Below are 24,296 nucleotides of genomic sequence, written 5' to 3'. Positions count from 1 at the left end.
AAACCACAGGGTACTAAAGTGATAAAGTGAGAAACCACAGGATACTAACTTGATACACTTTAAACCACAGCGTACTAAAATGAAAAAATGTGAAACCACAAGGGGGGGGGGGGTTTGAAGTTTTCCTATGTTTCTTTGTGTGAATGTTTGATATCTTACTAATTTTTCCTAAACCCTAAGCCCTAGACCCTGAAATGCAGAATACTTTGTATTGTTTACTCAAACATACTGACTTTTGTAGTCCAACCCACACAAAAAAAAAAAAAAAAAAAGGAGAAAAAAGAAAAGTCATAAAAGCTTAAGAGTAGAATTCAATGCATCAAGATGAACTATTTGCTCTAACAAAAACACACAAAAACAGGAACATTTCCTCCCATTAAAGTTTATGAATTCGTATAGGGAATTCGATGCGGTGTTATAATTCTCTGGATACAAGGAGAGTTCCCCTTTGCGAAAAGAAGTGGAATAACTCTCCTTCTTCCAAAAGGGATAAACAAAAAAAAAAAACAGAAAAGAAAAACTTGGAGCAACTTTTGAACAATTGGACACCGATTGAAATACTCTGCGCATTTATCGACCAGGTGAAAAATAGAGTGTATAGTATATACCGCCAAGCATTCTCCGAAGCGCGACGAAAGCATTTCTGGGTTGAGGCATCAGCATTAGATGGATGTGCGACTTTAAACTGCTTTCTCTCGGAAGTTGAATTTCGAGTGTATATTCATCTGGAGAAGCACTTCGAGATGTGCTCACCGCGAAAAGTAACTGGATTGATCGGATAATTGAGACTGCGACTAGAAGATAATAGACTTGAGGATTAAGAGGACTATCATGATTAAGCACATTATGACAAGCACCGTCGCGCACGTCACCATCCCCCCTTTCTTTTGTGTCCTCTCAGCCTGTATATTGGAAGAGAGCTCAAGCATCAGGATGTTAGTGAGAGAGGAGAGAGAGAGGCATCTATTTATCTATGCAATTAAGATCAAGTTACGCTTATCCGATCATAGTCCCTAAAAGATGTAAACCTTTAGATGTGATCTACAGCATCTGAAAAAGGCCTATATATTAAGTAAACCATATGTTTCCGGAGCCCATCTCTTATGCGTTGGGCAATAGCACTTATTTCGGTATTGCTTGATGATTAAAATATAGATCTCCGAAAATTTGTGATCTTTTACATATTGGCCGTTGAGATATTGTGGATCACACCCAGTGGTGTACGTTTCAACTTTCTGGGTTACATGGAGAGAGAGAGAGAGAGAGAGAGAGAGAGAGAGACCCTTTGGAGCTGCTTATAGCCCTCCTCAACTGAAGCTGCAACATTCTGTATATTGAAGTCTATCCGGTCAATGATGGTCCCCTGCTCACGAAAGGTGTGTCGGAATCAAAGGAATCAAACCATTTCAGTAACAACACTGGATCTTAGTTTCTATCCAAATTGTGATATAATCTAATACCTGATCTATCACGAGAACCGAGAGGTCCTTCATTATCTGAGCAAGCTCATTCACCGATTCCACAACCTTCATACGTTATTTTAGTTAGACGACGGCTTTTCCAGGGAAGGGAAAACAGTAAACTACAGGTCAAAAGACCCTTGCAATCTATACAGTGAAAAATGTTTACCTGTTGAATCTCCCTCTCCCTCTCCCTTGTGAAAACCTCGCTTTTTTTAAGCTTTGACATCTGAACCTCTGTGAAACCCTGCGAACAGAAAACTAGTACTATTAAACCAAGTAGCGTCAGCAACACAGTAAAATCCATAACGTGTTGTCTACATCCGTAAGAGCACAAAATTCTTGTTAATAAAGACTGGGTTACTGAAAGATCTCCAGAAAAATCATGCTGGCATCTTACAAAGGTAATTTAAATGACCTATTTTATGTGTATCCAAGCAAAGCCGACTTCTATAGGTGTCATGCCTATATTTGCCTTTTTCAAAAAAGGGGAAAAAATTAAAATAATATTAGCAACAGTAAAAATAGTGAAGACAACAATGATAAAAATAAAAATAACAAGCAACTGAGCAAGCATTCTCCTCAATTAGGTACATGAGCACGCAGAGAATACAGATGTATACATTATTATACTTCAGTATAGACATATTCCTGTGTTAGTGAGCCTAATTTCAAATGTGAGATTCATTGAAGTTGATGTGATTTCAAATATACAACCTACAACATCTAAATGCCTATGATTTCCTACAAATCGAACAATTTCCCCTACTAGAATGATTTTGAAACATCTTGTCGCCCTAGGACTATGTGACACTATAATAGTCCCGCATCGGATAATGTGAAAGAGTTATATATGACGGGCACACTAGAACTAATAACTGGACTTAAACATCTAAAGCCAGCGGTTTGGGCCCAATAAGTTATTAGTGCTAGTGAGTTGGATTGTTACAGAATATAACTCCACACTTTAATTTTCTTCCATGTATGAGCATTTAGATTTTCTAGATCACATCCAATAGTTTGTGTTTGTTGGTTTTCTGGCCATTATATTTATTACAAACTATATAGAACTTAAAGTATGTACAAGTTCGATCCTCTCACCCCTCTATCAGTATACATATTAAAAATTAAATGTAACGTGAATATACACGGATAAACATACACAACGCATACAAGATTACACATTGTTATGCACATATATTACAGGAATAGATTATACGAAAACATTATGAGGCGTGACATTAACATACCCCATCTGCAAGGTCATCATCGTCTTCCAATGTGGATCTCGTTCCATTTAGATTTATCTCCAAATCAATACCATCGTGACCCTAAAGGCATCAGAAAATAGCACGCATATTCGGAAGCTAGTTGACAAAGAATATCTGATCTTTGGGGGGGTAAACATAAAATTTAATAAACATTCAACCTCTTTCTGCTGTCGAAGCCGCTTTAAATAAGAAGACTGTTTCTTCCGGAACTCCATTGAAAGGCTTTGAAGGTCAGTTGCAAGTGATCTCTGCAGGTAAAAAAGTCGAAGGTCACTTTGATAAGGACTAAAAGGTCAGAAATCATCAGTAAATTCATCATCAAATGTATTGAGTAAAATTGGTCCCTAATGCGCCAAATGCAGTTATGCAGTACCCTTGCTGCCTGATCATGTAAAGAAAAAGAATGCCAAGTCTACAAGGGGAAAGTGCACTTTAATGCTTCCACTTTGTTTGGGATAGACTTTGAATAGGACGTAATAGATTTCAGATCAGAAGAATATGAATGAATTTAATTAGAAATGATTAATTTGTTTGGAACATATAATAAATGATTTTTTTTTCCATTCATGTGTTTGTAATTTAGATTAGTAATAATCTAAAATTCATTAGCTAAACAGCTAAAATATTTTAAAAAGGGGCATTTTTGGTTACTTATATTTATCACCAATAGCAAATGGACTCCCGCTGAATCCAACCCCAAATTATGGCATCTTGTAGTAGTATGAAAAATTCCACAAACTCCAAATAAAATATCAAAAAATAATAATCCAAAACAAGGCATCTGAGATAACTAGAATTCCAATTCCACAGAATTCTACTATTCAGGGTTTTCCATCCAGGCTGACAGAAAAATAAAGTAAAACAGCTTTAAGAGTGTATCAGAACAACTATTGAGATGAGGTACTATCATACCTGAACATTTTTCCGAACATTTGAATCCTCAGAAGGGTCCGCAGTTGAAAGTTTCTGCAATCTCTTCTCTGATCTCTTCAGTAAATCAGTTATCTCGTGGGTAAGAACCTCAATTGCATGGTGGTCCCCTTTGTTATCTCCAAATGAAGGCATTAGAGCTTTGGCATGAGCCTTAGCCAACTCTGACATCTTTGTTTTAGCCCGTTGCATATTTGTAGATATTTCCTCAAAAACATCCACCCAAGCTGGTGGCAGACCGACCGTAACTGCACCTCCACTGCAGAAGAGAAAGAATATGTTACAATAGTATCAAACAATAGACAAGTCGTGAATATTAGTGTGTTCTAGAAGAAAGGAAGGGACAAACATAGCAACAATCCATGAAACTGTGACTTCATTGCTATTGGGTGCCACAATTTTTCACTTTAAGCAGTAAGCACGTTAGGCCCTGATCTTACCTAGCTTTTCCATAGTCACCCCAGGATTCTTTTTTCCGGCCAAATTCCAAGGTCTGTTAGCATTATATGTGAGTGTTATCTTGTTAAACAGCGTTTTCACCACTCTCTGTTTAAATTGAATTACCCACTAAAAGTGGAGTAAAGCCATCATTCTAATCAGTTTTGGTCATGTGGAGTCCAAATGTACCAACACATGTAAAGATTTTAGATGGAAAATGATCCAAGATATGACACCCTAAAAATTAGGTAGCGTTAGACATTTTATCTGTTCCTCTCAAAAATTCAAGGACAACAAATCAGTTTTCGACTACATTCCATACATTATCTCACAGGACAAAATCTCTTTAGATCTTAAGCATAACTTATAATCAATTATAGAAATATGCACTATTAAGTGAAGGACTACATGCACCACTAACGTCGATCTTCTCTCGTATTAACAGAAGTTCTTGAAGGTCGAAAACATTTAACACTGAGATATTAAGACAGAACATGTGGAACTTATACGACTTACCACATATTGCTAACGATGGTTACAACATTATAATGATTGAGCTTATAGAACAGCACCCATCCCATTCCCATTTCCTCTACACCTACCTCTTCTAAGTTTTAGATCCCTTAATCTTACAACTAAGCCTCAGCTACACAACATAGACCATCACTATACCCTAAGCCACAATTTCCAAAGGAATCACCATTCAGCAACATACTTTACTCATAAAAGCTGCATAATTTATCAACAAGAAATGGGAATATTGGCATCAGCATAGCGATATTAAGATATCATCAAAGCCCAAATTCTACAGACATTTCCAGCTAATTATCGTGTCACAACCTAACAACTAGGGTTTCTAGCATCAAATTAACCCTTCGCACCAATCAAGCGCGAGATCGATCGCGATACGGGGAAGCAAGGGGCAAGGGAGGGGGAGCGCGCAAACCTAGAGCTCCCGGGGTCGTCGGTGCTGAGGGGGGCGTAGGCCCGATCCGATCGAAGCAGCGAGGCGTTCACGAGCTCGATCACCGGCCCTCCGCCGCCTCCGCCGGAGTAGGAGGAGGAGGGGGAGGGGGCGCGGACGTTGCGGAGGGCGTCGCGGTACTTCCGGTAGAGAGGGGTTCGGTTCCTCGTCGCCATGGCGACGGGGAGGGAGAGGAGGGGGGAGGATGAGGAAGAGGAAACCCTAGAAAGCGATCGCGATCGAGGAAGAGGGCGACGACGACGACGAAAAGGGTCGAGAGAGAGAGAGAGATTAGGAAATGAGAAAGTCGGCGACGAGTTTATGTGAAGTGGTGAGAAGTCGGCGTCGACTATATTTCACTGGAGAGGGGGGTACTTCGGTGGAAAGGAACGGGGTGGAGAGTAAATTGCACTCGAGCCCCTGAGCTTTTAGGTAATTGTTGATTTAGAACTCGAAGTTTTAATCTAGTAAATGTATGGACCAAAATCGAAAACCGAATGATGAAAATACCTATCAATTTGATTCGTAAGAGGATTCGGAATTGGAATCATATTCAAATTAAAAAATTTAAAAACTTAAAATTTAACAAATCAGTAATTCAAAGATGAATTTCAAATTATAATTAATTATGTAATTAAATATAAAGTAATATTTAAATTTAAATAATTATTGGTGAAAAAAAAGAGTTTATTTTTGCCAATTCATTCCAAAATGAAAATTGATTCTCACCACTATGATGGAAATCATTTTGTTGATATTCAAAATTTTCCGAAACTATAAAACTTTTTAACAGTAATGAAATAAAATTTTATTATTTACTTTTTATCTCTCGGATACCAAGAGCTTATTTATGTCTTGGTATTTTCGCACAAGATTGAACTAAATCTTTTGCGGCTTTGTCATAATAAACTGGTATCAGAGTAAGCTATTTCGTTCGAGTGTTTAAGATGTCGATGAAATTTGGGATTGAGATGTTAAATCGCTCCAGCTGTTTCACTCTTCGGCAATCTATTACTCTAAAACAACAGATATTGTAAAAGACATTACTGGAGAATAAGAAGATTGACATTTTAGAAAATTTCGCGAATTTGCTTATTAAACCTCTTAAGGTGACCAAGTTCAAATATTCTGTAAACTTGGTTTGTATATGTAGTGGCACTCGAAGAGTCCTAGAATTTTTTATGGAGAAGACGGAGAATTCAATCTGAGACGGAAAATTGTTAAACATGTCTCGAATTCTGAAACTGTAAGATTCTATAAAACTATTTTATTTTAATAAATACTATTTATTTAGGCCTAGCTCGAGCCGAACATGGTTAAGCCCAAATAGGCTCAAAATACTTTTGGGCCTCAATGGGGCTTTGCTTTAGCCCAAAGCTGAGCCCAAATAAGGCCGGACCTAGTGGGCTTCATTTACACCCGGATCCAGTACCACCACTACCACTAGGGATGTTAGTGGATACGGATACCTGATATGCTATACCGACCCGAACCCGAATACGATAGATTTAATGAATGCTAGATGAGTATAGTTTTAGTTATGAGTATAAAAGATGAAAATCCGACAGATTCAGATTCGATTATGGCCTTTATCCGTACGGTCTATATATATAAACTTTTAGATATTTATTTTAGTAATTAATATATATTAATGATTTAATTTATTATTTGGTATATTAAGTAATCGGGTTCGGTTTCTTCGGTTTCGGGTATGAGTTTTCGATCTTTATTTGGATCTGAATTCAAGTTTGGAGAGGATAATTAATATCCAATCGGGTTCGGGTTGGATATCGGATTTTTCTTCGGATTTTGTTTTGAATTTTGCGAAAATCGTTGTGAAACCGACGCATTGACATTCTTAGATACTCACAACTCCAAGGAAAAAAAATTAACTACATTAAAAGGTAATGCTTTGTTTTTAATTTTAATCTTTGAATTTATTATTAAAGTTGAATTTCAACTTAAATTTGAATTAAAAATTATAAATTTAATTTTACATTCTAAATTTTATTTGTAAATTCAGCTTCAATTCGACAATTTATAAATTTAAAATTGTGAATTTCTATTTCAATTCTATAAATTGTATTTAACATTTAAATTATATGTTAAAGTTTAAATTTTGATCAAATTAATTGTATCTGTGAACTTCAATTTGATCTTTGCATTGAAATTATAAATTCAAATTATTGATTAAAGCTTAAATTTAAATTTCAAATTTTAAGTTGAAATTCGAATTGGAATTTAAGTTTGGATTTTGAATTTAATTTCAAAGTTGAAATTTATTTCTAGAATTTTATTTTAGTTAAGAGTTGTAATTAAAACTCTAAATTCCAATTATATATTCAATTATATACTTTAAATTTAATTACAAATTCAAATATAAATATAAACATAAATATTTATTTTAAAATTTAAAATTTTAATTTGAAGACAAGTATAAATCATTCGTTTATATTTGCACTTACTTAAATATAATCAAACAATCAAAATGACAAAATCATACTTTTTAACTTTCACTTTTTGGCAAATCCAATAACCAAACTCAAAAGTTTTTATTTTTCCCCTTTTACTAGGACTCTGACAAACACCGAAATGTACGCAAAAAATCGTTATCAGGTATCAAACTCAAAAGTTATTTTTCTAAAACTCACTTTTATAACAATGACTTTTTTTATTTCAGATACTTACGTGTAATCACATATATTATAGTAGTTGTTACGACAAATCGCGCCCTCTAATCAATTACCCAAATGATGGGTTCATTATCATGTACACCTACTACAATTTAAAATGCTCAAACATCACTATCATTGTGATTTAAGTCACTTGCGTGGGATAATTAATAACTCTCAATAATTCAAAATTGTGTACTTTACAAGTGTCTTATTCTAATTCCTTCTTTAAGTAAGGTCCATAAATGGGCCTTTTCATTTTTTTTTTTTAATTTGATGTGTGTGTGTGGAGATCTTATTAGTGAAAACTCATTGGTTTTAAAAGTATAGAAACTTTCAAATTAATTTTTACTTATTCTTCTTGAAATAGTAAAAGTAGGTGACCAAAGTAGGTGACCAAAAGTGGTACATAATAGGCTAGATTAAAAAAAAAAAAAATTACGTTAATACTTATTTTTTTCTTTTTCTTTATAACTTTTAAAAATGTATATTTTGCTCCCATAAAATTTTAGAAATATTTTAGGAAAGTATGCCGTTAATGGAAAGAGCAAAATGACTAAATTATACTTACTTCATGTATAAAAAAATAATTTAATATATTTCTGTTATTTTGAAAAGTATTTTTGGTATAAATTATAAGAAATTAACGGAATAGTGATGGAAACCTGACGAATGATGGCTACATGTAATAATTTGAAATATTGAGGGGGGTAAAATATAGATTTTTGAAAGTTAATGAGGGAAAGTGAAAAAATATAAATTTATAAAGGAGTTTTCTATAATTTAGCCTACATAATATGTACAAATAGAGTTTTCATGAACTTGGATTGCATCGGATCATTGATGTACAAATAGAGTTTTCATGAACTTGGATTGCATCGGATCATTGACGTAAAATATTAATCTCATACAATTAATTTACTTAAAGTGTACAGATACAGAGCCAATGGGTCTCGACTGTGACTCAATGCAACTAACCTTATACCACAGGACAGAATGCTGGCCTCTTTAAGCCAACAATTCCTCAACTCGACCTTCCGTCATTTCGAACGTGGTTTGGCCTAATCTGACCTCCCGCCATAGAACATAATGCTGATTCCTTTAAGCCAACAGATTAAAATAAATTAAAATTCAATATCATGCAAGATTAAATCTATTTTCATTATTAAAGATGATCTTTCTTCTGTAATTTTTATGAGATGATTTGTTATTAACCAACAATTCAAAAAGGTCCATTAAAAAAAAAAAGCCTACACTCATCACATTTAAAGTGTATAGATGTACAGCGTTTACGGAGAGGACTAAACATTGGACCTATTTCATCCAACATTTTCTTTATAAAAAAAGTAGCTTTTCCTTTCAAAAGAAATTTGTATTCGCGCAATCAAAAATTATACAAACTTGAATTTATCTTGTGAAATTTTGATAATGTATTGTTACTGTATTATCCGACATATCGATCCATTAAAAACAACACAAAATTATTTTTAGCAACATCCACTAACCTAGCCGCTCACATAAATAAACTCATGAATTACTAATCCCTGCTTCATTTTAATTTTAAGGCTCTGAGCCTGAACTCAAAACTCTGTACAATGATACTTTTTTTCTTGATATTATATTAAAAAAATCTATCTAATAAAGAATAGTTCAGAAATAGTTCTAGCAGCAGACACTAACCATTCATATGTATGATTTATATGAATTCCTAATGCGCACTTTATGAAGATATGATTGTTGATTTGGATGCTTTTTTTCCGAAAATGATATGAAAATAAATAACATAATTTTCTTTTAGGAATATTCTGGTCCCTCTCTTTTTTGTACATGTAGAGCTCTATTATTGCATCATTCATATACATTAGCTCTATTATTGCATCATTCATATGTTAACATCACCTTTTTGGAATCAAATGAGTATCCATAGTATGCTTTATTATTAAAGAATATTCCCTTTTGTGTTATTACTAACAATTTTGGTTACTTTAATTTACTTATTTATTTTTAACAAAAATGTAGATATAGAGATCCCTCACCTTTAAGTCATTTTGAAAAGCCCCAAATTGAGGTTTTCTAGTTAAATAAATTAATAATTTTTTTGAAAAAATGAAACAGATTATTAGCTATTAGTTTCTAATTATTTTAGTTTTATCTGCTTAAAAGTGATAAAAAAAAATAAATTTTAAAAATTAGTTATAAATTTGTTTTGAAAAAATCAGAAGTTGATTAAATTATTATTATTTTTTGTTGCCCTCAAAAAATGGCTTGTGACCACTCTTTGTAGATTTCGTATAAATAAAGATAATGTATGATTACAAGATAGATTAAGCTATATTTATCCTACTATGAAAGAGGAAAGAGATGTTAAAATTTCATTAATTTGAGTACTTTGATTAAACAATTTTTTTGTTACTTTAAGAACATTTAATTGCATTTGATAGTGAGTTCTTATTTAGCAATAATTTTATTTACTATTACAGTGCTATGCTCGCGTCCAGATTTGTAAAAAAATTTTAAAAAAAGTTATTTATCCGTCTATTTTTAATGGAAATAATATTTACTATAGATTTTAAAACTTTAAAAATATCTTATTTATCATTGAAGGATCAAAATATTTTTGTTGATTTTAGGAAATAACTTATTTTTTTGATTAGATTTTAGAATTTACTTGTGAGATTGGATTTTGGAAGCGTATTTTGATAATTTCAGGGACTTTTGCTTATTTATCCCATTACAGATGGGATATTGGATTTTACAAAATTGGGTTGCAAAATTTAATTATAATAATTTTAAAAATTTGAGTAAAAATTTATTATAAATTAAAATTTAAGATCTAAAATATAACCTACCCTAAACAATGTGCGAACTTTATTTAAAAAAAATTAAAAAGTCAACGATTATAAGAAAGCGTTGACCACAAAATAAAGAATTATCCCATCGTATTTTTTTTTTAAAATTTTTTTATTCTTTTAACCACTACGCGCCATTTGGCCTTTTAACGTGTCCTCTATATGTGTATATATATATCGAGGAAAATACTTACGTTTTGGCCGCATAGACGATTCTAGTACGAGACCGCCACATCCGTTCGATCACTCAACGGAACGACACGAGCGGTGGATCAAGAATCCGCATAAAGCTCTCTCTGCGGAGAATCCGCATGGACGTGTCCGTCACGTTCAAACGGTTCCTCGGAGGTGTGCCGGTGCAACGCCTCTCCTTCCCGCCACAAATTAAAATTGCTTGGGATACCAAAATTTGTACCCCAAAATGTCCCCAACGCATGAAATAATGGTAATATATAAAATGTATGTATAAAACTACAAAATTTAAATTTATTATTACAATTTTTTAAGGTTTTAATTCAAATAATTTTAAAAGAAATATTTTGAGTATTTTATGTGATTCATGTGATTATATTTTCGCTAAACAAGTACTTCATCATCCAAAATAATTATGCAAGTTAAAATATTATATATATGGTGCAATTTTAAATTTCAAAAAAGAAACTCTGGGTACGTTATGGGGTGCATCACTCTCCTCATAAAAATATTAAGATTTTTTAAAACAAAAAAAAGGAAAATAAAAAATAATTCCTTCGACCACGAACCCTCACCATATGAATTATCACAATTTAAAAACAAGAATTTAAAATTTAAAAATTTAAATCTAATTTTAGTACAATAATTAATTTTTAGTAAAATAAGAAAATAAATAAATTAAATAATTAAATAATTAAATAATTAACGTCATGTTTCGTAGGGGGATCCCTCTCCCCCTCCTCTCCTCTCATTTGAAACCTCGCCTCGTAGTTTCCTCGTTCCCCTCCTCCTCCTCCTCCTCCTCCTCCTCCTCGATCGCGATCGCGATCTCCCCCGATTCGTATCCCCTACTAGGGCGATCTCGCCGCGTTCGATCGAATCCGTCGTGGTGCCCTCGCTCGGAGCTCGCGGAATCGCCATCGGTTTCGTCGGGATCCGTCGCCGGTCGCGGTTTCCGCGGTCTGATTGGTGGGAGGAGGAGAAACCCTATGTTTTGAGGTAGGATCGATCGGATTCCATTGTTTTCGTGTTGCTGTGATTGAATCGGCTCCGGAAGTGTCGGAACGATCGATTTGTAGGCTTGAGATGCGATTTGCAGGAGGTGGGATGGATTTGAGGTAGGGGAGAGGAGGGATTTGGTGGAGGAGCCTGGGAAGAGGAGTGGGGTTGGGGGTGGTGGTTTTGGGGCGAGAAGAGATGTCGAAGGTGGTGCACCAGGGTTGGTTGGTTCGGTTCGGGCGGAGAAAGATCGGTCGCTCGTTTATTCGTTTGCGATACTTTGTTCTCGAATCTAGGTTGCTCGCGTATTACAAGAGGCAACCTAAAGATAACATGGTAAGCTTTTGCTCTACGTGGATTCATTGAAGAATTGCGATTTTGTGCTATAAAGTTGGAACTTTTAAGCATCTCTCTCTCTATAGTATGGTTTTCATTGATCTTTGTTACACATTTTGATTAGAAATCGTTATAGCGTCATTGCAAATCTTATTCATTGACGAGAGTTAGCTCTAGAGATTAAATTTTCTATTTCTCCTTCCTTTTTGTGGAATTTGCGGAACGCACAGTTGCCTTCGAAGACGCTTGTTATAGATGGAAATTGCAGGGTTGAGGACAGAGGACTCAAAACACATCATGGTCATGTGAGTATTTTTAGCCCTTTTTCGTGTCATAGTATTTAGTTGTTGATAATTGCGATTTTAGTAAATCAGCTTCATAGCTTCCTTTCGTTAAGCTAAAATCAAAGAGATTCAGAATAATTTTGTTGAGATTTAATGAATGCCGAAATAATAAGCTAAAAGCCTTTTTCCCCATTTTCTAGCTTGTCAAGAACTTTACTGCACTAAAGCAACTTAAGGAATTATCTAGGATATTTAAATTTTTCGCAAGCCCTTTCATATGACTTGTATACAAAATTAATTGTTGCTGAATTGGATGCTATTTTCTGGAAGAAGATCTGGTATTCGATTTCACATATCTTTTACGGCTTTGATCTTTTTCATAGAATCACTTATTCTGCTGTTTAGAACAAAAAATTGACGAGGTCTTTTCCTTATTTCCATATACTCTTCAGATTTCTCTTTGTTATTAGGCTATGCTTCTTTTTTTTTTCTCTCACTCTGTCATATCCACTCCTGCAGATGGTTTATGTTCTTTGCGTTTACAACAAAAAAGATAAGCATCACCAAATTACGGTATACAGCTAACTTCTGCCCTTTTAATCATACTCTCTACTTTTCTTTTGTCTGTTTTCTTGTTTAGCGGGCTTCTTCCTCATTGACGGAGGTTGGTTATCATATTAAGTTCCTCAGAACTTGGCGAAGGTTGGAGATCAATAATTTGGGCACTTCAAAGATTTGCCACAATTTGTATATTGCAGTATATTACAATACCTTATTAGCTGCAGCTCTAGTCTGAAGGGTGTAAACTCGGAAAGTGCAGCTAACAAACTTAACATATTAAATGAGTAATCACACGAGAATTTTAACTCATACAAGTTCTTCCTGTTGTGGAGACGCAAAACGGAATTGATTCACAGTTTTGTCATGTTACGCATATACAAAATTTTCTAATAAATGAGAATTTTCATAAATCTGGACCATGCATGCTCATTGTATTAATAATGCAATTAAATTTGCTGCATTTTCTTTTTTCTTGAACCAGATGGGAGCATACACCATCCAAGATGCTATGACCTGGAAAGAGAAGATTGAGCTTGTCATTGATCAGGTGCTCGGAGTGTGACAAACTGCACTGCTTTTGTGAAATAATTTGAATAGAATGGGCACTTTATGAGACATCTTTTTAGTTTTGATAAATTTCTGAAGTGCTGATTCAAAAATATCAGCAAATTCCTTTCATCCTCCTTTTTTTGAGTTTTCTTCATTTTAAGAAGCAAGGTTTTAAGTACCTGTTGGCACGGGCCGTATTCACCGTGTCGTACTGTGCCAATAAGATACCGGCACGATAAAGGCCCCGTGCCGATGGCACAGCTCAAAACCCTCTATTATTTAAATTACTAAGTAATTTTCTCAATAAAGTTCAAAAGATGTGATAAAAAGACATAATAAATAGTTAGAATATTTTGTTGCTAAAGAAAATAAATATTTCATACTATTATGTGTCGGCACACAAGAATTTATTTAACGGCACGCATCGGCACCGCTCGGCACGCACCGTGCCGTACCGTGCCGACAGGTTTCCGGCACGACCCCGTGCCACGGCACTTAAATCCTTGTTAAGAAGTTTCTCTCTCCAATATTAGAATAGCCACTGTCCTCTTTAGTCCTGCTTTTGAAGTAGCTTCTCTACTTGAGATGGAGAATCCATCTATTTGCCAACTTAGCATAATCTATGAAAGGAAATAGTGGAATGTTTGCCAATTGGTCATAATCTATGGAAGGAAATAGTGCAATTATTTTTTCATGTAATTGTCATTTTTTTTTTGGCAGCAACAAGACTCACTGACGGCTAAGCATCGCAAGGCCTTTGCTTCTTGTGACTTTGACATGGACAATGTGGGAAATATGTCATTCTCTGATCATGAAAGTCCGTAAGTGAAAGATTCTATTTAGTAGTATTGGAATTTGTTAGTAGAAATGGAATTTGGAAATCTAATGCCTACTGGAGATTGATTTATCATTATCCGATTGTGTCCTTTATGTAAGCATTTGATATCTTCACGAAATTGTAGTTGGATTGAAGATAAGCTTACATCCATTGGTTATGTATCTTTAACTTGATTTGGGTCAGTTTGAGAAAGCTAACTTTTCTTAGACACTTCTATCTGCTTAAGATCTATCAGATGACAACTTTAAAACTCATTAGTGCTAAAAGATATTGCAAGCTTCGATAAAATCTACGAAGAAGAACTTTGGAGATTAATCTGATGCAATGGATGCCTTGCTGAGATCATTTCCGATGAATTTCCTATTTTGCACTTCTTTTTTTTTTTTTTTTGTGGGATTTAGATCTGGACTCTCATAATTTATCTAAATGGCCAACTTTTTTTAGGGACAAGGCCCACACCGCAAGCATCTAGTTTTTTTTTTTTTTTTTTTCCTTTTCTGATTGCCTTAAGTATGTAGATACTAAAAATGGACTTTTTTTTTGGGAAACATAATTTTTGAAATGGTCGTAGTTATCATTTCTTCTATTCTAAGAGAAGGAATTCACACTAGAACCTTAGTGCAACAGTATTTTCCAGAGTTTCTGTAGCTTTGCACAAGTAATACTTGTGCAGAAGCTCTAATTACAAATAGGACCTTATAGTGCCCATGTCCTCCTTCTGGAGCAGCTTCTCTACTTGTGAAGTGGGGACTACAAACCTGGAAAACATAAATTCTGGAGTATTGGCTGTGGGGGGAAGTTGAAACAAGCTTGTTGGCCCAAATTGTTAACGTTCCAGTTGAAGCTTTTGCTTGTGGTTATTGCAAAAAGTTATTACAAGGTTTTTTAGTGAAAAGAACTGTCAGTGCTTATTCAAACAACTCTACTCAAACAAAACTTCACAAGCATTAGCTAGGCTAGAAATGCCCTTAGTTATCTTGATATTCTTTAATAGTGCTCCATACCCTGCAGTAAAATGAGTGGACCTCATATTCGCGTGCATGCGCTCATATGCTGATTGTTAGAACAAGAGATCTAGTGAATAGTAGTATGAGTAGAATACTTAATTGTTTCCTTTCTGGCAACTCCTTTATCCTTTGGAGGACACTCTCAGGCTAATATCTATATCTGGCTCTTCTATCATTATGTTTTGTTGATGAAAGCGGCGGTGCTATGTATGAAAATGTTGTATTAACAATCTTTCTGGAAATCAAATGCATGAACATTATTGTGCTCAATGTACTGACTTGCAAGATGAAAATTTCCCAATCCTGTAGGTTTTTATTTTGTTAAATTTACAGTGGTGAAGTCTTGACTTTTGTACGGCACTAGATATGAAGTGTTAATCACTCATCTTTTTTACTTTAAAATTCTATGGTCTAGGACTTTTTCTAACTGCAAATATTTTACCCTGTAGTCCTGAAGATGAGGAAGTGAACCAACCCACTTTGCTGCGAAGAACGACGATAGGAAACGGTCTAGTATCTAGGATGGTTATTGGTGTGAATTTTTGTGAATTAAATGCTTGAAGGTATTGTGTGGCGTAATGCAGAATATGACTGTAGCTTTTCTACTATTAGGTCCTCCTGATTCATTACATGATTGGACAAAAGAGCATGATTTTGGGTTGTCAAATCAGAATGATGCCAGTCAAGTATACTCAAGAAAGCATTGGCGATTAGTTAGATGTCAAAATGGTATTTTACCAAATTTCTTATTTACTTTTCTTCATAATTAATTACTCTTTCCATCAGTCCATTATTGCAGTTGTGCAAGATTGTTTTGCAGGAATATCTAATCTTTTATCGCTGGGCTTTTGTTCCCTTTGTCTCTCTTTGGCCTTTTTGTGCCTCACAGATAAAAACAGCTCCTTTTGAGAAGCATATTATCTTTCACCTTTTACTGGATTCATTTTATGTCTAGATGAAGACTCTTGAGTTGCTTTGGCCTGGAGAGCCAAACTAGGAGATGATCCTCTACTGAAATCATATTATTTGGAGAAGGCACGAATGAATATTAATATTCTTTGTTTCCTCTAAATTGGCAGGACTGCGCATCTTCGAAGAACTCCTTGAAGTTGACTACCTTGTATGCCACTAAAGCCTGTTAATATTTTTGAAATAAAAAATGATCCTTGCAGCTTTCTGTTGTTGTTTAAGATGGCGTCATCTATTATCCATCTTTTCTTATGTAGCGAAGAAGTTATACCAGGGCTATGAAGGCTGTTGGTGTCGTGGATGCCAAGTGTGAAGCTATCTTTGGGCTTGTTATGAGTATGGACGGAACACGTTTTGAGTAAGTTTTTCTTTTTATTTTTTTGGTTGTTTGTATATGCCTCTGATAACATGTTGAATTTCATTAACAACAGCCTCTAAAGTTGGTATTTAAGTATGTGCTCTTGAAAACCATATTCATGCCCCTGCCTCGGGTATATAGGAAAAACCATTTTTGCATAGATTCCTCCTGTAGGAGCACACATGGACATATTTAGGTTTTTAGTGATATACGTGCAAATAACTACTTTGCATAGGGACACGCATAATTTCATATATTTGCTGCAGCATACATGCAAAACCTCATTTTTTCTGTATGTTCTTTCTTGAGGCCTTCTATAATGTATGCTGACCTTCTCATCTGTTCTTGTTCTTCTAACCGTAGGTGGGATTGCAGCTTTCATTATGGAAGCTTAGTTGAGGAGGTTGATGGTCACACTGCGATACTGTATCATAGATTACAGCTGGACTGGTTGCCAATGTATGTTCTGTTAAAAATTTCTATTTTGTTACTCTCCTTTTTTCGTCTTATTTTTTTGGCATGGCGGGGTGGGGGTGTATAGAACTCTGCTTACTTCTGGTTCTAGCTCTCCGACAAATCCTGTATCCAATTTGGTTTTTGCTTTGCAACACTGTTGAAGACTTCACATATTGTGCTACCATTTCTGAGAATATATAGAACCATATACCCAGTTGTTGCAGTATTTAGTTTCAGCGAAATCGAAATCTAGAGAAAGAATTCTGATACAGGTTGACCACTGTTCTATGACAGCAGAACATTACTTTTTATCCTTTATATGTGGCATGAGCTTTTTGATTGTTTTTTATTCTCAATTTGTTTTTATGCTTTTAGCATTACGCCATGAAAAATCTCAACAGAATATTAAAGAGAATATTATGCTATCTAACTTTCTTGAATTCAATTTCCTTGCAATATTTTGAAGAAACCAGTGACATATTTGTACTAAAAGCAATCTTTCCTACATGCATGTTTCGAAAAGTGATTAAAAAAGGTGAAACTGATGAGATAATCACATCAGATCACATGACATCTATGCAATGTGACGATGTCCATAACCCTAAATGTGTTATAAAGAATTCTGAGGCTGTTCACACTAACATGATTAAATATGCAGCTCGTTAACTTCGTGCTTGGAATGCATCATTTGCATCAATATTGGAGCACCTTTGTTTTGTATAAATTTAGAAGAATCACTATACTTGTGGAATATAGAAAATAATCATGTTATGGAGGCATTTCATTCATTGGGAATTAGAAAATTTCGGATTACATGCTTTTTCAGGTTGGTGTGGCCTCGTGATCTTTGTTATGTGCGCTATTGGCGACGCAATGATGATGGAAGCTATGGTGAGTACTACGCAATTTCCTCTCTCTCTCTCTTTCCCCCTCTCTCTCTCACGTTGGCGCGTGCACGCTCTGTTCCACTTTATCACTCAGCTCTGATTGCTTTATTGTGCAGTTGTTTTGTTTCAATCTAGAGAGCATCCAAACTGTGGTCCACAGCCAGGATTTGTGAGAGCTCACATCGAGAGTAATTTGTTTATTATCATTTGGTTTTTCAGGATTTAGTGATGCATTTGAGTAATTTTAAGGCTTTATAATTGGTGTATTTCTTTTACTTAATCTCATTTCTATTATCTCAGGTGGTGGATTCAAGATCTCTCCTCTTAAGTCTCGCAATGGGAGACCTCGTACTCAAGTCCAGCATCTTATGCAAATCGATCTTAAGGGATGGGGCATTAACTACTTCCCATCTTTCCAGCAACATTGTTTACTTCAGATGTTAAATAGTGTTGCTGGTGAGTTTTACTTACTTTGGAGATATATAAATATAGATGGGTTCCTGTGATCTGTATTATAATATATTATGGCTTCTGCTCAAGAGTTTCTGAGCTTTATTGTTTGAACATTTTAAGTTCTATTATTGTTTCTTAATTAGTGCAGATTTATCCTAGTTATACATGATAAAATAGTATGTTCCAAAATGACTCCTTTATTTAATGTGAAAATTCTATTCGAGATGCTTTAGGTGTTTTTGAAATTAAGATGATCGAAACCCTATCATTGTTCCTCTAACTTATGAAATATATCTTAGGAAACCTTATATGTAACTCTCTGCTTTTCAGACATTTCACGAAGTCCTGAACTTTCCAATTATTTGTATACATTTAAAAAGTCCCTGTTGAGCATCTCTTGATGAAGTAAAATATTCCTATACTAGTTTTAAAGTTTGTGCTGTAATTACAGTTTTGCCTTCTCAACTTCACATGTCATCTCTAGATCTGTAAAACAAATACATATTTCTCTCGCAAAGGGGAGCATCCCTACGAACTGTGCTAGTAATTTGGAATTTCATTGCGGGTGGTAAATGATTGATTCCATGGCAACAAGTAATGAGAAGGAAATGATTTCACATCAGATTATATATACTTTTTAATCTAGAAGAGTCCTTACAGCTTTTGCCAGTACTGTTTACTAAATGTTTCATCACATTCATAGTTGGATTCATTTGGTTTAGTGTTCCTTGCTAAGAACTATGATGAATTTAGCTTTCCTTGTAGCATTTGATCCTTTAATAGTTGACTTTGAGTGCAAGATATACTGACATAAAAATAAAAAAAAATGTATCTATGGCAGGCTTGCGGGAATATTTTGCACAAACAGATGATATTAATGCAGTACCTAGGATTCCAGTCATGCTCAATATGACGACAGACTCTGTTTCACTGAAGAAAGATCATAAACCGCAGGAAGGTGATAGTCTGACTACATCTTTGGATCAAGCACGTGCCGATAACAGAACATCTGTTATGTTAGATGAAGAATCTGATGAGGATGATGACTACCAAATTCCTGAAGCTAATTCGGATGTAAGTTGATTGATCCTTTTTTCACGTAAATATATTGCATCATATCCCTGCAAAATTATTGATTTACACAGATCTGCCTGCACCATCTGAAATTTTCATATATGCTCTTTGAAAACTTAATTTTGAAATACTAAACAAAAATGCCTCATTTAGGGAAAAAAAAATTATCATTTTTCCTACTATCCTGCAAGGCCTCAACATAAGACTACATATCTTCATAAGAATCTGCCAGTTTGAGGGGTATAAATGATATTTTATAAGTTTACTCAACTAAAGAGATGATTTTGCTGGGATATAATTGTAAAATCCCTCATATGTAGCTCTTGTTTTTCTGAACTTCTAGGTTTGGTAATATGCAGGATGTCTCTGCTAAGGCTGAAACTGATGCTAAGCAGACAGGTTTCTTTAATGTCAAATTTCTCATGTATTTGTACTTCCACATTTGTTGCTAACAATGAATCAGCTCTTTATTCTCCATCCATCAACTGCAGTTCCAGAAGAGGAGCTGGAAGATCAAATTGATTTGTCTTCATTTTCGGGCAATTTACGTCGAGATGATGATGATAAAAGTCGTAATTGCTGGAGAGTACCTGATGGAAAACTTTTCAAAGTACGGAGCAAGAATTTTCCGAACGACAAATCCAAGGTTTATTGTTATTTTTCTACAATAACATTTTCTTGCCTTTAAAGCTTATTCGGTTGTACAAAGATGTCACTAACATTGAAGTTGCAGATTACTGCAGGGAAGTTTCTCATGGAACTTGTGGCTGTTGATTGGCTTAAGGACAGTAAGCGTATGGACCATGTAGCTAGGAGACAAGGCTGTGCCGCTCAAGTAAATAACCGAGCAATTTTGATTATTTTTATTGATCATGATGTTATTCATATTTCTATTAGTTTTGTATTAAGAACTTAAAGAAACTTTCTAGCTTCTATGTGTGCTTCTTTCCTTCTTGAGATTTTCACGGACACTTTGGATATCTTACAGGATGCTGTTTATGCCATCATTTTTCCATCATTAAGTAATATTAGGTCATAACAAATTATTAGAGAACATGCCTTCTAACACTGGAGAAACATTAAAAAGTATTCTGTGTGCTGGCTGAAGATGGAAGAAAGCTTTATTGGAGAAATGCTTGTGAAAGTTTTCTAATGATAATGTGGCGATAGGCGTTTCAGCATTTTATTTACTTCTGCCCCCCTCTTCACTGATATTTTTCTTCAATTTTTGATGTATGAAGAAGCTCTTACACTTTTAAGCACTGTGCATATAGTGAATCTAATTGTTTGAGACTTAATTGGAGCTTGTTCTACCATTTTAGGTTGCCTCTGAGAAGGGACTATTCTGCTTTGTTGTAAATTTACAAGTAAGTTTACATTTTCCTTTCTGGGTAATCATAAAAGACGCAGCAACTTTTTCCCTATTTATTTATACTACTGTCTAAGTTCAATGTGATATGGAAAACTTCTGACATATATTCCATTCTAATACAGTTCGTAAGCTCTATTTGGTAACAAACTAAACTGTGTGGGTAGTGTGAAGTTGTTTGCATAAAGCTGAGTCCAGTAATATCAGATATTTCGTGAGGGGATATTATTTTTTGCCAAATTAAGGAATTGGTGTTTTCTATCATATCAGAGTTGGTGGTTCAAATTATAAAAGAGAAATATTAGTGTTTTTTTTGTGACTCTCCTTTTTATGGTATTTTTCATCTGATAGACAGCAGCGAGTCCCATTCAACTTACATTACATTTATATTATTCCCTATCTCTAGTTCTCAATGATGAGTAACCTTCAAAGAGCTTGCACACATGTCAATGTACTTTTTTGGTTCCCTCACATTATATGGCAAGAGCTTGAAACTGATCTGTAGATAAACAAAGTGGTAGAAAGTGAACCAGCATCTTTTAGTTTAGCCTTTTACATATACATCTCTCCAAAATCATTTATTTCCACCTATACCCTGATAAATTCTTTCTTTTCGTTTATTCCCAAAAGTTGAATTTCTTACAAAACTGCCTGTATGTTAAGCTGGTTAGTCATGCAATTCATGGGGTTATGTTGGTTTTGTATAAAAAAACGTTCTTAAATAGGAGAAATTTTGTAAGTACAAGAGAAATATGTTTTTCGAAGACATATATGAAATTCAAAGTTTATTGTTGTTTACGTGAATTGATAGGTTTGTTGGGGCACAGGTGAAAATTTCTACAACGAAAGAATCTAGGTTTTTCTGGCAAACAAAAAGAAAAGGCCTTAACCTGAGCGTAAATTCCAGTTGTTTTTTTTAGTCAACTCTGGAGCATGCCTATTTGTTTCTGGTACTAGAAATAGGATTGGCAGTTCTTGAGATTGACACATATTATCTCGTTCCTCTTGTAGATTCCAGGATCAACTCATTATAGTATGGTCTTTTACTTTGTCACAAGGCACCTGCGACCAGGGTCTCTTTTGCAGCGCTTTGTTGACGGTGATGATGATTTCCGTAACAGTAGATTCAAGCTTATCCCATCTGTATCTAAGGTCTGTATCCTTCCTTTCCATAATTGATCGGCTTTCTTGAACAACTTCTTTACTCCAGAAAACAGAAGCTTCTTGCAACCAGGTGCTTAGCATTTCAACTGATAAATAGTGCATGAACTTTTGCTGTGGTGTGAAGCTAAATGAGCTTTTAGGCTTGAAAGCAGAAGCTCCAATTCTGAAGTTCTGCCTTTTGTTGCAACGGGAAGCTCGTAGTGCTTTCTTTGTATTGCTCTATTCAAACAGTACTACTCAAATAGCACCTCTGCACAAGCTTTAATGAAGCCAAACAAGCTCTGTATAATGCATGATGCTGGGTGTGCCTAATAGCAGAGTATTAGTAGCTTTACGGCTATTCAAAGAATAAAATTTGGTTCCTGATTCTATAGCTTACCTATGCAGGGATCCTGGATAGTGCGCCAGAGTGTTGGAAGCACTCCTTGCTTGCTTGGCAAAGCAGTTGACAGCACATATATCCGCGGAGCAAAGTACTTGGAAGTAAGAAATATCTAACTTAACATTCTACAGAATCTTGCATTTAATTTCTTTTGAATCAATCACTTTTGTGTAGTCGAATATAGGGGATATCTAACTTTATTTATGGTTGTGCAGATAGATGTTGATATTGGTTCCTCTGCGGTTGCCAATGGAGTTCTGGGCCTCGTGTGTGGTGTAGTTACAACTCTGGTCGTCGATATGGCTTTTCTTGTTCAGGTGGGAGACCACTCCATATTGAAGGCATTATCATGATTAAAAAAAAGGGTCTATGATGGATTCCTGTCTAGAATCTAAAACCAGATGTTATAGAGACATGACGTTCTTGCAATTAAAAATGATCTTCCCCTGAAAGTTGAACCAAAAAGATGTTTTCAAATGCCCTTTTTCCCCCCCTCATCTTGAGGTTTCCAGGAATACATAAAAAAGGAAAGGTCCATAATCTGTAAATAGTACTCTTTGGTATGTGTCTGCGTGTTCGCGTCTGTATATATGCATGTCATATATTTGCGCTTGCATGCACACAGACCTATATAGACATACAAATGGAGACCCGTTAATCCAAAAAAGAAATAGTAGAGATCTGGTAGCCTACTCTTCTTTTTGTGCCTACGCTATCACATTACTTTAGAGCTACAAAGCGAATTTTCTATAATGGATAGAAAACATTTCATTTGCTGGCTATATGTAGCTGAGCGTTCGAATTCTTATAAATGAAACACCACCGAGATCACTCGAATTATTACTTGGGTCCTGAATTTGTATATTTTTTGTGCATTTTGATAGAAACAATCTTCTTCTTTTCCCTTTTTTTTTTTTTACGTAGAAACTCAGAACTAGTTTCTTTACTTTAACAGAAATGATATGTTTTATACCTGCAGGCAAACACTTCTGACGAGCTTCCAGAGCAGCTTATTGGCGCCATTCGTTTGTCGCATATCGAGCTCTCCTCTGCAGTAGTTCCTGATCTCGGCAATAACTCCTCCACAGAGTGAATCTCACCCCTCCGTTTTTCTTTTCTTTGCTCTTTTTCGTACATGAAAAAGTTCTTTCCAAAATTCTTTTGGCCATTGGGGTGGGGGTTCATAACATTCGCTCTTTGGCCGATTAGCCCATAAAGAGAAGAAACCTGTTTGCATACAGCTGCAGTTTCCATCTGATCAAGTTATCTCTCTCTCTCCAAACTCGAACTAGATGAGGTCAAAAATACCAAAAAGCAAGTTTTGTTGTTCCATTTTCGCGTAGGTGTCTACAACAGTTTCTTCAAAGTTTTGCCTTCTTTTAAGTCGTTTTGTACTCTCCATCTGCTGCAGAATTAATTCTGGTTTCATGACTACATTGTAATCTGGGAATTTCACTATGTAAATTTGTAGGTGTTTTTTTGGGTTCGAAATTAATAAGCGTAGGCTATTTTGCTCCCTATACGTACTACATCATTGGACTATGTTTAAATGTGTTGAACTATTGGATTTGTCCCCCCTTTTGAATGCTTCTGAACTGAAGAATTTTTGATGAATTTTTGATGAATTTTCAGATGAATTTTTGGGTCGGCATTCAAAGCTGAGATCATTTTTGTTTTTGAGTTGTAAGTTTCCTTCTAACAGCAAATGTCTTTAAAAAAAGAGTTGTGTTCTTCACAGAAGAAACAAAAGGCCACAAAGGAATGAATTGTTGCAATTTTTATGCAGTTTAATTTTGTTTCTAGTAATTCTCATAGAACCATTGGCAGCAACTGA

The 24,296-nt window shown here is 35.0% G+C and overlaps 2 protein-coding genes across 5 annotated transcripts; one reads left to right on the top strand and one right to left on the bottom strand.

Annotated features, from left to right (window-relative positions):
* Window positions 340-5,396, bottom strand: LOC109727303 (syntaxin-41-like). The gene is made up of 8 exons (XM_020257364.1): window positions 5,046-5,396; window positions 3,644-3,920; window positions 2,890-2,979; window positions 2,711-2,791; window positions 1,630-1,707; window positions 1,461-1,526; window positions 1,283-1,363; window positions 340-902 (listed from the first exon to the last, which is right to left on the bottom strand). The coding sequence occupies exons 1-8, from the start codon at window positions 5,237-5,239 to the stop codon at window positions 795-797; spliced, it is 975 nt and encodes a 324-aa protein (XP_020112953.1). The 5' UTR covers window positions 5,240-5,396; the 3' UTR covers window positions 340-794.
* Window positions 11,527-24,004, top strand: LOC109727302 (protein ENHANCED DISEASE RESISTANCE 2-like). Of its 4 annotated transcripts, none has more exons than XR_002220751.1 (22): window positions 11,527-12,111; window positions 12,342-12,416; window positions 12,915-12,968; window positions 13,438-13,503; window positions 14,226-14,326; window positions 15,800-15,882; window positions 15,963-16,079; window positions 16,430-16,470; window positions 16,577-16,677; window positions 17,041-17,136; window positions 17,960-18,024; window positions 18,137-18,208; window positions 18,321-18,476; window positions 19,315-19,547; window positions 19,907-19,946; window positions 20,039-20,193; window positions 20,281-20,382; window positions 20,870-20,914; window positions 21,728-21,743; window positions 21,975-22,068; window positions 22,468-22,563; window positions 22,678-22,779. XR_002220751.1 is itself a non-coding variant. In XM_020257362.1 (22 exons), exons 1-22 carry the CDS (start codon window positions 11,974-11,976, stop codon window positions 23,553-23,555), a joined length of 2,169 nt encoding a protein of 722 aa, XP_020112951.1. In that variant the 5' UTR covers window positions 11,527-11,973; the 3' UTR covers window positions 23,556-24,004. The 4 variants fall into 4 exon arrangements, 2 of the variants coding, with proteins under 2 accessions (XP_020112951.1, XP_020112950.1); XM_020257362.1 differs by lacking the exon at window positions 21,728-21,743 and adding an exon at window positions 23,442-24,004 and having other exon boundaries at window positions 15,800-15,858; window positions 21,928-22,068; XM_020257361.1 differs by lacking the exon at window positions 21,728-21,743 and adding an exon at window positions 23,442-24,004 and having other exon boundaries at window positions 21,928-22,068.

The sequence above is a fragment of the Ananas comosus genome, linkage group 22, assembly GCF_001540865.1.
Source record: "Ananas comosus cultivar F153 linkage group 22, ASM154086v1, whole genome shotgun sequence".
NCBI lineage: Eukaryota > Viridiplantae > Streptophyta > Magnoliopsida > Poales > Bromeliaceae > Ananas > Ananas comosus.
The sequence above is the reverse complement of the archived record's forward strand: the minus strand, read 5'-3'. Positions and strand labels throughout refer to the sequence as shown.

Coding starts and splice junctions, on each gene's coding strand:
- LOC109727303 (XM_020257364.1), bottom strand. CDS start 5,239: ATGGCGACGAGGAACCGAACCCCTCTCTACCGGAAGTACCGCGACGCC. Junction 2,792..2,889: donor GGCTTCGACAGCAGAAAGAG/GTTGAATGTTTA, acceptor TGATGCCTTTAG/GGTCACGATGGTATTGATTT. Junction 1,527..1,629: donor GGGAGAGGGAGATTCAACAG/GTAAACATTTTT, acceptor TAACGTATGAAG/GTTGTGGAATCGGTGAATGA.
- LOC109727302 (XM_020257361.1), top strand. CDS start 11,974: ATGTCGAAGGTGGTGCACCAGGGTTGGTTGGTTCGGTTCGGGCGGAGA. Junction 20,194..20,280: donor TTCCGAACGACAAATCCAAG/GTTTATTGTTAT, acceptor TTGAAGTTGCAG/ATTACTGCAGGGAAGTTTCT. Junction 20,383..20,869: donor GACAAGGCTGTGCCGCTCAA/GTAAATAACCGA, acceptor CTACCATTTTAG/GTTGCCTCTGAGAAGGGACT.